The sequence below is a fragment of the Equus przewalskii genome, chromosome 27, assembly GCF_037783145.1.
Source record: "Equus przewalskii isolate Varuska chromosome 27, EquPr2, whole genome shotgun sequence".
Taxonomy (NCBI): Eukaryota; Metazoa; Chordata; class Mammalia; order Perissodactyla; family Equidae; genus Equus; species Equus przewalskii.
Window position 1 is genome coordinate 39,598,400 of NC_091857.1, and position 17,580 is coordinate 39,615,979.

The window sequence follows — 17,580 nt, forward strand, 5'->3', positions numbered from 1 at the left end:
TTGTTTAACTCTAGTATAATTTAATACCTGGAGGCCAAGCTTTCCCTCAACTTTTCAAAGTATTCTTGCCTATTAATTCTTTGAGATGCTCTTGCGAGTCGCTTCATTAATTAAAAAGGACAACTTTGGGATTTTGATTGGAATTGCATAAAAACTGCATAGTAACTTGGGAAATTTTGAGAATGTTAGGATATTAATTTGAGGGTTTGTCCAGATCTTTGTCTGTCTCCTGCACTCTGATTTTGCGGTTTCCTTAGAGTTTATTTCTGAGGAGTTTAGGCAGCTTTAACCAGGTAGTTTGTGCCTGGGAGACTGTCAGTCTTTGTAGACGTTGTCACTGTCAGCTGGGAAACTTGAGGGATGCAACTGAACACAGCTCTGTCCTCTCCCACCACCCCAGGACAGCACCCGCCTGGCTCTCAGCTCTTGGGGAACAGAAAGAGCTCCAGGATGCCAGGCAGGAGGGTCTCAGCTGTTCCATGAGGTAGAAGTGGGGAGGAGTCAAGACCCCTGGGAATGGTTGGCAAAATAGTGGCCCTCAAAGACATCCACCTCCTAGTCCCCAGAACCTGGGAATACATCAGGCGCCATAGCAAGGGGGACTTATGGTCACTAATCAGCTGACTCTGGGAAAGGGACGTTATCCTGCGTTATCCAAGTGGGCCCAGTGCAGCCACTGGGGTTGTTATAGGTGGAAGAGGGAGGCAGAAGAGAGAGATCCAGAAAGAGGGCAGAATGATAAAGAATTGACCGCCCATTTCTGACTTTGAAGAAGGAAGAAGGGCCATGAGCCAAAGAATGTGGTGTCTCTAGAAGCTGGAAAACGCAGGAAACAGATTCTCCTCTGGAGCCTCCAGAAGGAACCAGCCCTGCCAGCACCTTGATTTTGGCCCAGTGAGGCCCGGATGGGGCTTCTGATCTCCAGAACTGTGAGAACACATTTCTGTTGTTTTAAGCCACTACGTGTGTGATACTTTGTTACAGTGGCCACAGGAAACTGGTACATGGGACCCCATCTGTTGCTTTGTGGCCACGGCAGGTGGTGCTTGTCTGTCTGCACTCTGCTGCCCTCTCTCCACGGAAATGAGGCAGGACAATCGGGCTCAGATCCCCTTACACGAGTTTATTGGTCAACTGAACTCACAAAACTCTCTTACTGTTTTGTCAACTTAAAAAGCAAACTTGCCTGTTATTTTACCCTTAAAATGGGTTTATTTGAGACTAGCCAAAAGAATTGCAGTTTGAGATATGCATGCTATGGTGAACCAGAGGAAAATCCAGAGAACAAAGGAGGGAGCTGCTTTTATAGAGAAAGGGGGAGAGGAATGGGCTGTTCTAAAGGAAAGTCCGTTGGGGGAAAGTAGCAGTTCAGGGCATCAATGGCTTCTCATTGGCTGGGCTGTGGTGTTTCTCATTGGCTGGGCTGCAGGGTTTCTCATTGGCTGAGCTGCGGGGTTTCTCATTGGCTGAGCTGCAGGGTTTCTCATTGGCTGAGCTGTGGGGTTTCTCATTGGCTGAGCTGCAGGGTTTCTCATTGGCTGAGCTGAGGTGTTTCTCATTGGCTGGACTGTTGCTGGGTGGGGAGAGAAGTCTTCCTCCAGTAGTAAAGTAGCTGTTTTTCCAGTGGGAGATGCAAAGTGCAGGTTTGGTGTATTTGACAATGTGTGATAGGGCATGAGAGCTCCCCCTACAGGTCTTCGCGACTCCAATTTAGTTGAGGTTTCTTTTATTAATTTCCAGTTTCTAGTAGGTTTCTAACTGACCCTCTGGTGCTTTTCCATGGGGCAAGCAGACCATCGGTGAGGCATCCCCTGTGTCTTCTCTTTTTCACATGGCGTCTCTTACTGTGTCCTTTGCTCTCACCACCAAGGCCAGAACTGCCTGGACTTTGGTCCGTAAACAGAGGGCCAGCAGGCCCCTGAGCACATTCCTGATTATAATCCAAGGGCTCAAGGGTTTCATGGTAAACATATTGCTGCCTGTTGGTCTGAGAGCTGTCTTTGTCATTATGAGAATTAAGGACATCAAGATGGGTGCCCCCTTCGGAGAACTATTTGGTAGTTTGTTATAAACCCTAGCACCCAGCAGTTCTGTTCCTAGACAGTTGCCAAGAGAAATAAAACATGTGTCCACGTGAAAACATTCAGTGATGTTTGTAGCAACCGCAAATGGGAAAGAAGCCCAAAGTCAATCAATAGGAGAATGGAGAAACAAATGATGGGATGGGGCAATAAAAATCAATAAAAATGAAAAATAAAAATCAGCAATTAAATGAGCAAACTGCAGGTGCATGCAATGACACGGATAAATCTCAGAAACATTGAGCCAAGTGAGAGAGGCAAATACAAGAGTGTGCTGTGTGATCCCATCGAAGGAAATCCAAAGGCAGATGAAATGCCCAGGACACAAAGGAGGTGGCAGTGGGTGGGGATTGACGGGGACGAGGCACAAGGGGCCTTTTCAGGGACAGAAATGCTCTAGGCCTTGTTTGGGGAACAGTTGCAGGGATGTATACAATTGGCAAAACTCACTGAATGGAACACTTAAGATCTGTGCATTTTAATCAAATAAAATTAAATAAATTAAATCAAAATAAAATTAAACAAAGATAAGAGCCCTTCACAAAATTAAAAACAATTCTTCAGAGTCATGGAAAGATCCACAGCCTGGCCGAGCTGCCCTTTGGTTTACTCCAGGTCTACTCTCACGCCCAGGACCCAACAGGATCCTTCAAGGGCTCACCTAATATTGAACCACCCTCCCTTAGGGAGGACACCCTCCTTGGGCGTTCCGTGTCATCAGTAGCTTTGGTGTGCGAGTGTGTGGTTTAAATAAACGAATCCCTGTTCAAAAGTAGGACAAGCCTGTCGTTTTCTTTCGGATGGGATCCTAAGTAGGAAAATACAGCTGAGCGGGTACGTGACGATGGACCCGGGACGCTGTTGCCCTCTCACGCGTCCAGGCCCTGTGCTCCAGGCCTCCAGCGCTCATGTCACGGAATCCTTGCTGTAGCCCAAGGGAAGAAGGAACTTCTCTCTATTTTAGACCTGAGGGGACCTCATGGGACCAAGGTTCAGGGTAATTTGCTCAAGCTCAAATAGTAAGTGGGAGAAGCAGGAGATGAACCCTTCTCAGTCTCACTGGAAAGCTGTGCACTTCACAGTCCTGCCGGGCCATATCTACACAGCAAGTACACCTGGAGCACCTGCACCACGGGGCAGGCTGGGAGCACCTGGAGCACCTGCATGGTGGGGAAGGCTGGGAGCACCTGCAGCACTGCACCAAAGTTCCAGAGGAGGAGCCAGACACAAACAAGTTAACAAGCATGATCATTCCAAAGTTCGAAAAATGCTCTACATTAAACTAACGCGGTGAAGCGAGAGGGAAGGGATTGTTTTGTGCACCGTGGAGCACAGGGTAGGTGGGCCTTCTCTCACCCTGAGTCAGGGAGGCCCCTCTGAGGGGTGACATTGCTGAGAGGGAGGACAGGGAGCGTCAGCCTGGAAAGGAGCAGGTGCAAAGGCCAGGGGGATGGCGTTCAGCCTGAGGGAGGAGGAAGATGGGCAGGGGCAGGGAGGGGGAGGGCAGCCAGGCGGGCCTACAGGGCCTTGGGGTCCCTGTGAGGAATCTGGGTTCCAGCCACTGGAAGGCTTAACTGTGGCCAGAACTGTGTGGTCGCATGTGTGCCCCCAGGCTCAGCAAAGCAGCTGGCTCAGAGTGGGCACTCAGCGTGAGCAGGCAGCTGTCACCACCCAGCTATCAGCCAGCGCTGAGCTCCAGCTGTGAGCCAGACCCAGGGGTGGGGGCCAGCTGCCCAAGACACAGCCCCTGGCTGGAAGGGACTGGAAGATGTGTACATAAGAGGGTGTGTGCGTGCGTGTGTGTGTGTATGCAAATGTGGGGCATGTATGTATGTGCGTGTATGTGTGTGGGGTGTGCATGCATGTGTGAGTGCACACACACCTGTGTGAGTGTGTGTGTGGTGGACGGTGGGGTGTGTCAGCGGGGGCAAGGTTAGGGGGTGCCCACAGGAAAAGTCCAACAACCCCGATGCCAGGAGTGATGACCACAGTGAAAAGAAGCCCCGGCAGATTTTGAACTAGGTCAAGCCGCATCCTGGCAGGGCGATGGAAGAGGTGATTTCCACACACCTGTGATCCTTCCTCTTGTCATCTGTCATCCAGGACGGGGCTTGGAGGTAAGGGGTGGGTGCAAACACTGCCATGGACAGTATTCCTCCAGGAAATCCCAGCCTGGACAAAGTAACCCCGAATAAAAAGTGCAATTTGCACAAAGATGTTCTTAGAATATTATTTATCACAGTCAAGACTGTTGAATTCCTGTGGATTAACAAAAGCTGACCGGCTCATAAGCTCCAGAGCGACACCTCCAGGAAGCACAACGCGGCTGTCAAAATGACGAGAATGTGGCCACATCAAACCATAGGCAAATTCACACGAAACCGCTGGCCGCCTTGCGAGTGTTCGTCCACAGGCCAACGCAGAGGAGCTTGCTCAGAAGACGCGAATATTCTAATGTCTTCATGTTCCCCTTCTTGTGCACATTCATGATTTAAACAAACTTGATTCATGGCGTTTTGTCCCCACCCAGTAGAACGGAGATCCGATGTTGTGCTGAGGACCCGGTGGCAACATTTGATCATCGCCGAAGTCCTGGGCAGAGATGCAGTCGCTCCCTCTGTGTCTGATGCTGCCCTGGCACAGACGCCGTCCACCTCCTTCCTCCTGGGGTACCAGGCCCCTCAGCGATGAGCTGGACACCATGGCGACACCTGCAGGGCAGAGAGGCAGTCGGAGGATGTCTGGGTCACCCCAGGGGAGACGCTGTGGAGGATGGGTGCTTGCGGAGTGTGGGCCAGCGCCCAGTTCACCCATCCCCCGTGGGAAACTGAAGTTGCTAATTGGGAAGTGGCAGGTGGGACTAACATGAGGAGTCCTGACCCCCGAGTGCCTGCGCCCGTTGGCACGTTGTGTTCCTCAGGGCTCCCCAGAGAAACAGCACCAACTGCGTGTGTGTAGAGAGAGAAGAGATTGATTATAAGGAAGTGGCTCAGGTGATCGTGGAGGGTGGTGAGCCCAAATCTGCAGGGTGGTGGCGTGGGGGAGACCCAAGAGAGCCATGGAGCCGTTTCGGTCTGAAGGTTGTCCTCCTGGAGAATCCTTCTTGCTCAGGGAGGCTGGGCTTTTGTTCCGTTCAGGCCTTCAACTGATTGGGTGAGGCCCCCACGTCATGGAGGGTGATCTGCTTTTCCCTGAGCCCATTGATTTAAGTGTTCATCCCATCCATACACATTCCCCGGGCTGACATGTAAAACTGACCATCCCAGGCATGGAGGCTGGGGTCTTGGAGGCCCCCGCAGGGCTCCCGGCCTGAGTGGGCTCCCCTCTCCTGTGTGGGTACCCTGCCTCCGGGGGCACTTCTGGGGGTCTGCCTGTGGAGTGAGCCCCGAGATGACAGGCTACTGCCCCCTAGCTGACCTTGTCCTGAGCTTGCCTCCCCACAGGCCGCCCCAGCCCATGATTCTCCTTTTGTCCCTCTTTCTATGGGCTGCTCAGGCCTGGCTCAGACCCCAGTTAAAATCAGAAGCCATTCCCCCAGCAGCCCCCACGAGGTGCGGCTTGTCCCTCTCAGGGAGGGTGGGCACATGGAGCAAATCCAAATACAGACACCCACTTGGATCTGAATTTCAGAATGGTAGTAATCGCTCCTTTAGTCGATGTTCTATGCGATATTCGGGAGACGTATTCTTGAAGAGCATTCATTGTTTCAAACTTAACCGGGGAGCCTGCACTTCTGTCTGGCACTCTCGGCCACCCTCCCTGGACCAGCAGATGCAGGGCTGTCACTGTAATCCCTGGGCCCAGACACACACAGGCCCCTGGCTACCCAGGGCAGGGACACGGCCGGGCTTCGCTGACAGCAGGCGTGTTGCAGTGGGGCCTGACTTGGAGGGAAAGATCCTCTTTCACAAAACACTGAGTGTAAGCACAGGGCGGCGGGGAAGGGGGGCACGGCCGGGGAATTACCCCAGAGGACGTCCTAGCCCGGGGACTTTCTCACACAGGTGCCCTGGCCTGGCCCCAGACGCCCCGCCCCCCACTCTCGGCTGTTCTCCTGGGGGAGGGGACATCCCTGTCTGAGGTCATCCCCAGCCTTCCCCGAAGCACGTGGCCCACTTATTGGTCTGAAGAAGGCTCTAGAAAAATCTGAGCTTTTGGCAATCAGGAGGGCCCTGGTTGTGGTCTTGGAATCACAGATCTGGTCTGGGCCAAGGAGGAGCAGGCTCGGCACAGGCTTCCTTTCTGGGGCTCAGGTCTCACGTGGAGCCCACCATGGGAGCCGGGATTTGGCTGGCTGGAGCTGCCACTGTGCCCCTGGCTATGTGATCTTGGGCAAAAATCACTGAGAATTTCAAGATAGAAACAGCACAGCGTTGAACCAAGTGTGCAGCCTTCCTGCACTGAGCTCCTGGCTCCCATCCCGCAGAGCATCCACTCTCTGGGCACTGGGGTGTGGATAACGGAGAAAGCCTGGCCTTGCCACCACCCCGGGGTCTGCCCACAGGGCCTTCCCAGCCAAGTGTCTGGCACAGAGCCTTTCTCTTCCACCCAGAGGCCTGCCCGGTGGTGCTGGTGCCTACTCTCGTCCTCCTCCAGGTTCCTGGGGCGGGTGTCGTGTCAGACCCAGCAGCCATCCCAGGGAGGCAGGAGGCCCCCTCTCGGTGCAGGGTCAGGGGCCCTAGACATGGAGGAGCTGAGCGAACGCTGGTCCCAGGGAGACATCCCAAGTCCATCCTGCACCACGAGGCCAGCTGCGGTGCCCGGGGAGGCCGGCCTTGGCGCAGAGGCACAGGGCCCGGCAGACCAGCAGGGTCTCCCGTGGGTGCGGCCGTGGGGAGGAGAGGGGGAACGTGCCCAGCAATGCCTGTGATTCCTGATCTAACCCTACCCTCGCTGCTTTCATGGGTAAACTGAGGCCGGAGGAAGAAGCTCCCTGCAGAGGAGAGGCACCCTCCGTCTGCATGGTGACTAGGGACCCAAGGGCACATCCCGCTGCGGTGGCAGAGCGAGTCCCACGGCCCAGTGACGTGCTCGCCCAGAGTCGAGTCCCCACCAGGAACGCGCAGACGCAGCCGAGCTTTCTGTAAAGAGCATCATAAATATATTTCCATAGAGACAGAATACAATAAATAGCTGGTACGAACATGGAAAACAGCGGCAAGCCTGTCCCGAGTCTGGGCTCGCCAACGGGGAAGGTGACATAGGCCCCGCTGCTTTTGAGGTAAAACTTTGTGTGAACTTTTCCTTTGAAGGGAAATCCCTGTGGGGCACCCAGATGAGCAGGGGCGGCTCTGGTCTTCCGCCTGACCGTCCACCAGCCACGGGGTCCGGCCACCACGGTTCCCAGGGCGGAGAGGTGATGGATGTCTCCGACTGCATAAGGGCCAGGGAGGATGCAGTGGAAGCCATGCTGCCTGGGCTCGTCCCCCTGGAGGTTCCAGGGTTCCTTGGCAGGGTTCTGGGGTGCGGCCAGGCAGGTCCTGTTCCTGGGGGCCCCGGGGCCATCACCCCGTCCTCAGCCTCAGGACCCGGGAGAGGGGCTCCTTGGCGCTGGAGTAGATGAGGTAGGCGCCGGCTGCGGTGCGGAAGGCTTCCCAGTCCCTGCAGCCGAAGGTTGGGAGGCTGTGCATGGCCACGAAGCCTTCGTATCCCTGCCACCTGCGGGGAGAGACACGTCAGCAGGGGGCCAGGGATGGCCAAGTGCACTGGGGCGTCGGGGCTGCCCCCGGCCCGTGACTCCCACCCGACCCGGCTCTGTGATCCTCTCCCACTGGGCATGGCGTGGAGGGGCCTCTCATCCCTGGGCTTCACGAGCTCCCCAGGCTGCAAGCAGAAAGCTGGGCTGGCGGGGGCCTTCTCAGCCTGCAAAGAGGGAAACTGAGGCCCAGAAGGGGGAACTGCCCTGTCCTAGACCTTACAGCTCCTCACATCTACCCAGGATAAGAATGTCCTCGGGGCACCCCTGACGGGACGTGGTGGGGATGGGAGGGGGTCCTGGCAGTTCCAATGGGTAACTGCAGGGGCCGAGCCAATGTCCCTCCCCACCCCCGGGGGCGGGGTGGACAGCGAGGCAGGTGCCCTCAAACACACCCCCGTCACCACACACACGGGGATGGCCGCCTGTTTTTCAGTGAAGGAAACATGCTCCCTGCACACGGCTCGGCGACCCCATGCCATGTTAGGATGCCCCACCCGCCACCATCCTGCCACTGCACAGCAGCGGTTCCTGGATCTTGTCCTTCAAAAGGGATTTATGGACAGCTGGTTCCATTTTCACAGGGTGGAATCCCCAAAGCAGGGCCTAGATCAAAGACACGAACAGTTTTAATTTTCACGTTTTTCCACGTTACTTTCTAGAAAGGCTGGGGGATTCCTGTCCCCATGGGAAAGGGCCAGGACCCCCTCCCCCCACATACACACACACACCTGCCACGCGGCACGGTGGGTCTTTAAACAGCTTCCAAATTGGCATGGGGAAAATGCACCATCCTTGGGCTTTGAGAAAAAATTCTAATATGTTTATCCACATTTTTCCTTTTTTCTTCTGAAAATTCCCGTTCCTATCTTTTGCCCATTTTTCCAAATTTGAGAATATCCTTTATTAATTGGTAGGAATTCCTTTTCTGCCATATGTGTGGTAAACAGTTTGTCTTTTGACTTTGAATAGGATGTCTTCTTCCATATAAAACTTTTAAATTTGGGTAGGCAGCTGGGGAAAGAGGCCCCCATGTCTTTGTGTAACTTTGAGGTTTTATAAGGTCATCTTAGCTTTTCTTCTAACATTTCTGTTGTTTAATTTTTTACACTTAGATCCTTATAAAATTTAATCCTGATAAAATTTGTTTTTGTATCTAATATGAAGCAGGGGTAAAGCTTTGTTTTCTTCCAGATGGAAAGAAAATTACATGAAATTATTTTATTAAGTAATGCATCCTTTTCTTATTGAATTGAAATGCAACACACATCATCACAGCAAAGGATCATAAATTACCGGCTCTCTTCCAGACTGTCTTCTATTTCTCTCATCTATTTGTTTATTTCTGGCAAAAATCAGCCCGCTTTATTTACATGTGGTCCGGGCCTCCGTCGCTATTCTTCCTTTTCAAAATTTTCTTGACCATCTTTGAAAATTTATTCTTTCACATGAAATTTAAAATTACTTTGTTATGTTGAAAAATTTACAGCAATAAATTAGAAAGTCTAAAGAAAATCTATGACTTTTCTAGTAAAATATAGATGACCAAAATTGTCTCAAGAAGAGATGGGAAACCTGATTGAACCAATAACCGTAGGAGAAATTGGACCAGCCGGTCAAGAGACATCACGGAAAAGGCACCAGGTCCAGATCGCTTTGTAACTGAATGTGACCTAATGGTAAAGAAAACAGATAAATCCTCCCGTTCAAACTATGCCAGGCCACAGGCGCAGGTGGAAGACTCTGCAGTGGGCTTCTATAGTCAGGCTCCATCTCAAACGGGACAGAGGTCAAGGCCCCAAAAGAAAACCACAGAGCGATTTCATCCCCTGGTAAAGAGTCTGAAATCAGCCATAAACCGTCAGTAGCCAGTGGCATATTAAATAATTACACATCATCATTCAGTGGCCTTTGTCCCAAGAGTGCAAGGACACCTTCATGCCACTACTATCCAAGATTGTTCTGGAATTTCTAGCTAATTAAGAAGACTAGATAAGCCGTGGAAACATTAGCAGTGAAGAGGCAAGTTGCCTTTATTTGCAGATGTAACTGTATCCCCAGAAGGCTCATGGGATTCTTCAGAAAACTGTTAGAACTGACAAGATAATTTGGTTGGGTGTCTAGACACAAAAATTAATTGTCAGAGGGCCGGGCCCGTGGCCTAGTGGTTAAGTTCGCGCGCTCCGCTTTGGTGGCCCAGGGTTTCACAGGTTCGGATCCTGGGCTCGGACATGGCACTGCTTGTCAGGCCACATTGAGTCGGCGTCCCACATGCCACAACCAGAAGGACCCACAACTAGAATCTACAACTACGTGCTGGGCGGCTTTGGGGAAAAGGAAAAGAAAAAGAAGATTGGCGACAGATGTTAGCTCAGGTGCCAATCTTTAAAAAAGATTAATTGTCACATAAGGAGGTGGAAACGGAAATGAAAGATCCCAGCTGTGGTGCTTACAATAGTTGAAAAACTCCCATAAATGAATTTAACAAGAATGCCTCAGGGCCTGTAGGAGGAAAGGGAAAATTGCGCTGAAGGACACGATAAATGGAGAGACCTACCATCGTCTGATCGAACGCTGAATAGAATAAAATATCAATAACCCTCAGATTCGTGTGTCGCATACTGCATGACTGGCGGGTCAGCTGGCTAACCCCAGGGGCGTGACCCAGACTCAGCCTGCCTTCAGGGGCACCCGGCCCAGTGGCCTGTGACTCACTCTGAGCCTGGGGTCACCGTCAGGGAAGGTGAGCGACCCCAAGTGAACCAGGTGGTGAGGAAGGGCCCGGCCCGGCAGCTCCTTACCTGTAAATAATACTGTTGACCGAGAAGGTTTTCCCATCGAAGGAGTTTGCAACCACTAGGAAATAGTCCTCTCCCACCGAGAAGAACTCCCAGTCCAGGGCGCTGAGGAAGAGAAGGAAGCGGGCCCAAGTTAGGACGCGGGGCTCCCAGACGCCGCCAGGGAGCTCGGGGCGCTGGCTTCAGGCCGATTCTCCCCCGAGTCCCAGGCCCCGGGGGGCTAGGGCCCACCTCCAAAACCCACGGAAGGGGGAGCAACTTCCTCAGTCACATGGTGACTGCTCTATTCCAGAGAAATGCAAATCAGTCATTCACTTAAAATTTTTTTTTAAATTTTTTAATTGTGGTAAAATACATGTAACGTAAAATTTGCCTTTTTAATCATTTTTAAGTGTACAGCTTGATGGCGTTAAGTCCGTTCACATTGTTGTGCAACCGTCACCACCATCCATCTCCAGAACTGTCTCATCTTCCCAAACTGAAACTCAGTCCCCATTAAACGCTAACTCCCCATCCTCCTGCCCCAGCCCCTGGTACCACCAGTCCACTTTGTCTCTGTGGATTTGACTCCTCTGGGGACCTCATATCAAGTGGAACCACACAGTGGTTATCTTTTGTGACTGGCTTATCTCACTCAGCACAATGTCCTCAAGGTTCATTCCCGTGGCAGCAGGTGTCAGGATTTCACTCCTTTTTAAGGCTGAGTGATATTCCTTTGTATGAATGGACCAGATTCTGTTTATCCCGTCATCCATCAATGCACACGTGGGTTCCAAGTGTGAACAGTGATGCTATGAACATGGGTGCAAAACTCTCACTTTGAAGAGGTTGAAATAATCAAGAGGAAAAGTCCCATGCTGGTGGTCACTCCCTGAGGGCTCAGCACCCCCTGGAGGCGGGAACTTGAGGACGCTGGCTGAGAGGTCACCCATTTGCCCCCGGCTCCCTCCCTGAGACCACCCAGGTGCCGACATAGCACGTTCCCCTGCATTTGGAAGCCGGGGCTCTTACTGCTCACCGACGCTGTAGTGTGTCTTAGACGAGAGCCTCCTGGACTTGCTAAGGGTCAGCCTGTGCTCAGAGATGGTCAGTTCTGAGAGATCTGACAAGCGGACTCTTGGAAGAGCTCCCCAGAGCCCCCGACCCTCTGAGGAGCCCAGCTGGGCTGTCAGCCCCGGCTCACCATCGCCTCTCTGCTTACTGCGGGCCCTGTGCCCACTTTACAGATGAACTGAGGCTGAGGCCTTGCAGCAAGCAGGAGTCAGCCAGCTGCCAGAGGCCAGGCTGGTGCATCCCCGTCCAGTGGCCTCAGGGCTTGGCCTGTTCAGGCAGCAGAGGGTCACCCTCCCTTGGTGGAGACTCACCTCTGGGTTCCTTCTCTGTGGGAACTGAGGGCGCTGGCCCACAGCTGGGTGCTCAAGCAGGACCCTGGGAGTGAGAGGGCCCACAGAGGCACCTGGGGACACGCAGGGCAGGGTGGAGGCCAGTGGGGGTCCGGGGGCTCCCACTCCTTCCTTCTCCCATTGGCCAGGGTCATGTCTCGGGCCCCTCCCAGTGATGGCCAGTTATGACTCGGCTCCAGAGTGGTGGCCATGACTTTGCTCACTGAGGAGTGGCCCTCAGAGCCCCCACCTGTGGGGAGCCCCCGCCTGTGGGGTGGGCCCTGGGCAGTGGGGCAGCCGTGTGGTTCTCGTGCATTGTCCCTCCAGTCGTAACAGGGTTCTAAAACCAAGGCCCGCAGAAAAGAAGCGAAGAGCGAAGTTCTGACTCACACTGTCCGTGCCCTGGCTCCTCTCAGGGGCCACCTCGGCTGGACCCGGGAGAAGGTAAGGGGTCAGCCAGGACTTCTGTTTGCCTCCAAAGCAGCATGACAGGAGTGACATGGACAGGAACCCAAAGTGTATTTTTATTCTTCAGAACCACACCATTTGGTCAAAAGGTAGAAACAACCCACATGACCATCAGCGGATGAACAGGTAAAGGGATGTAGTCTGTCCCTATGACGTACGTACGTCATGTGGCCACGAGAGGAACGAAGAGCTGGCACCTGCCACGACGTGGATGGACCTTGAAAACATGATGCTGAGCGAAAGAAGCCAGACACAAAAGGCCACCTACTGTATACTCCACTCATCCAACACATCCAGAAACGGGAAGTCCATGGGGACAGAAAGTAGACTGGAGGCCGCCAGGGCCTGGGGGAGACGGGGCAGAGGGAGTGACAGCTAAAGGGCAGAGGGCTTCTTTTCGAGGTGATGAAAATGTTCTAAAGTTACCTGTGGTGCTGGCTGCACGTATCTGTGAATTTAATGAAAACCACTGAGTTGTCAAAAATAAACAAGCAAACCAACCGCACCGTTTGAAAGCAATTAGAGCCGAGATGACAAATACGAGCCACAGAACCAGTCGGCTGCCCCGAGAAGGTCCACGCCCCATTGGAGAGGGAGGTCACATCGCACCTCCAGGAGCCAGTAGACTTCTACCCGGAGCCCCCCGGCGCGTGGCTGCTGCCTGCTCCAGGCTGGCTCCCAGGAAGCCACGCGACGGTTCCAAAGGGCATCTCCGACACCAAGCCCAGCCCTGGCCTCGCCCCGACCTTCCAGCCCTCCAGCCTCAGCGGGTACCTGCAGGTGAGGACCTCCTGGAACTTGACGAAGGCCTGGGCGCTGACGTTCAGCTCGTAGATGACGGAGTTGATGACGTAGGAGTCGTTCTGCACCTGCATTTCCACGTCGTAGCTGTGGCTGTTGGCCACAGCCAGAAAGGTCCTCTCCCCGATGCGGAAGACCTCCCAGTCCGCGGCGCCAAATGTCTGGATGGAACGAGAAGGCGGCAGAGAGCACCCGTGAACAGACCCCTCAGCATGGCCCAGTGCGGCCCCGAGGAGAAGCATCTGCCCCACAGACACCGCCTGGGCACCCACCTGGTGCTCCCGGGCTGGCTTGGCTCACTCTCCCAGCCTCACCAACCACCACACCCTTTTACGAACGTGAATGCCAATGTGCCCATATGAAGAGCTCATCCGCGTGGAGTGCTTCTTAGCCATCTGTGCCTCCCACTCCCCTATACCCCAATGCTGCCCATCCTGCGAGGTCCTTCTGCAACAACACCTCTTCCAAGGAGCCCTCCCTGCTTCCTCCAGTCGTGCTCTGAACTTAGGAGCAATGTCTAGGTACCTCCTGTGTTTCTTACTGCGCGCTGTCCCTGGCCTGAGGTTCTCCTTTGGCTCTATCGATAGTCCACCTCTGGGCTCCCGTGCAGGCTGTTCCTCTGTAAATACTGATCACCCTTGAGGCGGAGGTGGCATGGGGCCACAGGGCTGGATTTTGACACAAATGGTGAGCTTCGAAGCCTTTGCCCAGACCGTGAGCTGCACGAGCTGATTTGCACACGGGGTCCATGAGGAGGAAGTTTATGTCCAGGTATGGCCAGCATCTCAGGGATAATGGGGGGGGGGTGCAAGGAGAAGGAGAAGCCCAGAGAAATCCTGATCCAGGTCCCAGGCTGAGCCCCACAGGGAGAGGGCAGGGCAGAAATGAAAGGAGACACTTTCCTAGGGAAGAGGTGCGGGTGCAGGGAGAGGCCCCATGGGGTGGGGGTCAGAGTGGGAGAGGCAGAATGTGGTGGCTCCCTGTGGTGGGGGCCTGTGGCTGAGGGAAGAGAGTGTAAATGCTCTCAGGGGGCCCCGAGCATCAGCAGAAAGGGGGCTGAGTCAACTCGTCTGCTCCCATGGGCTGGGGAGGGCTGTGGAAGCCCCCGTGGTGGCCTTTGCATTGAAACTGTCTTTGGAATTCTTGCTTCCTGGCTCTCAGGTTCTGATACTGGTGCGGAAACTCAGACTCACCCTCCTGAGAGCGATTGTAAACTCTGGATGAAATACTTAAAAATGCATACAACTGCTGAAGGTTCTGGAGAGCGGCAGAGGGCAGGCAGAGACTGCAGGGGATGCGAACGTGCCCCCTGAACGCCTGTTTACCTGCATCTTCCTCTGAGGATGCTCATCCCATGGCAGGTGGGCATGGCACTCGAGTGGACGCAGCAGGCTGGTTGGACAGGGAAGCCGAGGTGAGAGTTTAAGGCTTCCAGAGTGTCTAGGAACAGAAGGGAATGTCCCAGAGAGGAGGGAGCCACAGCAGGGGAGCCCCAGGATCTCCTATTAACTTCTCTCAGGTCCTTGTCTGGCTGCTGAACTGCGCACACAGGGAGCAAGATTCCAGGGACCCAGAGACAGACAGCAGCTGAGAGGCTAACAGACCTGACCAGAGACTTCAGGAGCTGGGGAAACACCTGGCAAAGGTGACCTACGATCAAGAGAAGAAACAGCACATAGAAACAGGCTGACAGCATGCAAATACTGGAGGTAGCAGACAAAACTGGACTATAACTATGATAAGAATTTATAGGGAAATATGAATGAAATGAGCAATGAGATGGGAAAACTCACAGAGACAGGAAAACTCTAAAAAGAGCCAAACAGAAATCCTGTAACTGAAAACTATAATATTTATACCCATAAATTTACTAGATGGGATCAAGAGCTGCAACCCAGAACAAAGAACCAGCGAACGAGAAGACAGACAGTAGGAATGATCTGAATTGAAGCACAAAAAGGCAAAAAAAGATTACAATAAGTTAGAGCGAACAGGGCCTTGAGGACCTCTGGGATAATACTGTGTGGTCTGATGGACATGGAATTAGGTCACAGAAGGAAAGGAAAGGAAAATGAGGCTGAAAAAGCATTCAAAGAAGTGATGGGTAAAATTTTTCCAAATTTGATAAAAACACCAAACCACAGATCTGAGAAGATCAGAGACAGAAAGCAGGGTAACTACAAAAGGGCCACGTCTAATTTGATAAAAACACCAAACCACAGATCCGAGAAGATCAGAGACAGAAAGCAGAGTAACTACAAAAGGGCCACGTCTAGACACATCGTACTCGAAGAGCTGGAAAGAGAAGATGAAGAGAGAACCTGAAAAGCAGCCAGAGAGAAGAGTTACATTCAGTACAGAGAAACAACGATGCCTCTGGTACCCGACTTCCCATCGGAAACAACGGAAGCTCCACGTCAACAGAAAGACATCTTCGAAGTAACTGAAAGAAAGAATGGGAACTCAGAATTCTACAACCAGTGAAAATATCCTGCAAGCGAAAATGAGGTCATTTTCAGATAAAAGCGATAGAATGAATTGCCAGCAGACCTGCTTTCCTAGAAACACTGAAGAAAGCTACTAAGGCTGAAGGTAGGTTACGCCAGATGGATGAGGATGCAGAAGGGGGCTGGGAATGGTGAGTACGAGGGTGTATAAAGATGACAGCAAAAATCATGACTTATCATGGAGCTTATAACACAAGTAGAAGTGTGAGTACATGTAGGCACAACAGCCTGATGGATGGGTAGGGATAAATGAAATTATATCGTTGTAAGATTATTACATTATATATAAAGTATAATATTAATTCAAAATACACTGTAATGAGTTAAACACGTATATTGTGATTACTGGAGCAACACACGAATACAACAAGAGGAGCTAGAATAGAGATTATCTATGTGACAAAGGACTTGTATCCAGAATATGTAAAGAAGCTGCTACATAGCAGTAACAAAAAGGCAAAAAAATTAAACATGGGCAAAAGACTTGAATAGACGTTTCACCGGTGAACCTATAGAAAGCCAACCAGTGATGAAGAGATGCTCACTATCTAGTCATCAGGGAATCGAAACTTAAAAACCACACGGTGATCCCACTTCACATCCAATGTGTAAAACTGAAAACACAGACAAAACCAAACACAGTCATGCACTGCATAAGGATGTGTCGGTCAACGATGGTGGCCCCATAAGATTAGTCCCATAGAGCCTAGGCGTGTAGGAGGCTATCCCCTCTAGGTTTGTGTAAGGCACTATGTGATGATCGCACAATGACGAAATCACCTAAAGATCCATTTCTCAGAATGTGTCCCCGTCGTTAAGGGACGTGTGACTATTTTGGCAAGGATGTGGAGTGACTAGAACTCTCCTACGTTGTTCGTGGGCGTGTATGAAATGGTACAACCGTTTTGAAAAACTATTTGGCCATTTCTTCAAAAGTTAAATGCAGATCTACCTTATGACCCAGAATTCCACTCCTAGGTTTTTACTCAAGAGAAATAAAAACAGATGCCCGTGAAAAGCCTTGTATGAGATGCACACAGGTTCAGTCGTAATAGTGAAAAGCTGGGAACAGCTCTCAGGTGCTGTTTCCATCAAGAGCAGAATGGCCGACAAACCGTAACGTATTCACGCAACAGGGTGCTACTCAGCAAGAAGGAGAAACACACCATGTGCGTGTTCAACAGTCAACCACACACACAGTCTGACTCCATTTATTACAAATGTTTTAACAGGAAAAACTATTAAATAGTCACAGAAATCAACCATGGTGGCCTGGTGGGGACAAGGGAGCCACTGACTGCAAAGGGGCACCGGGGTCATTTTAGAAGTAAGGAAAATACTCTGTTTTGATCGAGGTGGTGGTTAGAGGGCAGATATACTTGGAGTAATCAAACTTGGAAACCCGAACACTTTGTTGTGTGTATGCACAACAGAGTTCCAGAAAAAAACAGCGTTCCTTGCCCAGTGGACAAGGAGGCTGTTTCCTCCTCATCTTAAACCCTCTGGGGCTGGCCGAGTTGGAGGCCGGAAGAGGCACCCAGTGTGTTCAACGCCCACCCCTCACCCCCGGCAGGGCTCCAGTGGCACCTGGCAGCCTAAGGAGATGCTGCTCGGGAAGGAGGGTGGGCAAGGATGGAGTGCAGCAGGAAGGCGGAGGACGGGCTCCTTCAGTCCAACGGTGACGTCCAGACTCTCCAGTTGCTAGGAAGGCTAGTCGTCCCCGCGCGTCTCAGGTAGTCCTGGCGGGGCAGAGCTGGTCACGCTGCAGAGGCAAGCCTCAGATCCTCTGACCACGTCTCTCCCCGGCGTCCCCCGCGCCCAGCGGAGCCTGTGCTTGGACACCTCACA

The 17,580-nt window shown here is 52.4% G+C and overlaps 1 protein-coding gene across 2 annotated transcripts in view; it reads right to left on the bottom strand.

Annotated features, from left to right (window-relative positions):
- Window positions 1–7,156: 7,156 nt before the first annotated feature.
- Window positions 7,157–17,580, bottom strand: part of TSPEAR (thrombospondin type laminin G domain and EAR repeats) — a 178,884-nt gene continuing 168,460 nt past the window's right edge. The window contains exons 10-12 of one of the 2 annotated variants that reach the window (XM_070597830.1): window positions 13,199–13,386; window positions 10,578–10,679; window positions 7,157–7,739 (exon numbers count right to left, since the gene is read on the bottom strand). In XM_070597830.1, coding sequence (XP_070453931.1) covers window positions 7,586–7,739; window positions 10,578–10,679; window positions 13,199–13,386 — 444 coding nt within the window. In that variant the 3' untranslated portion in view covers window positions 7,157–7,585. The remainder of the gene's footprint in view (window positions 7,740–10,577; window positions 10,680–13,198; window positions 13,387–17,580) is intronic. The other variant, XM_070597831.1, reaches the window with a different exon arrangement.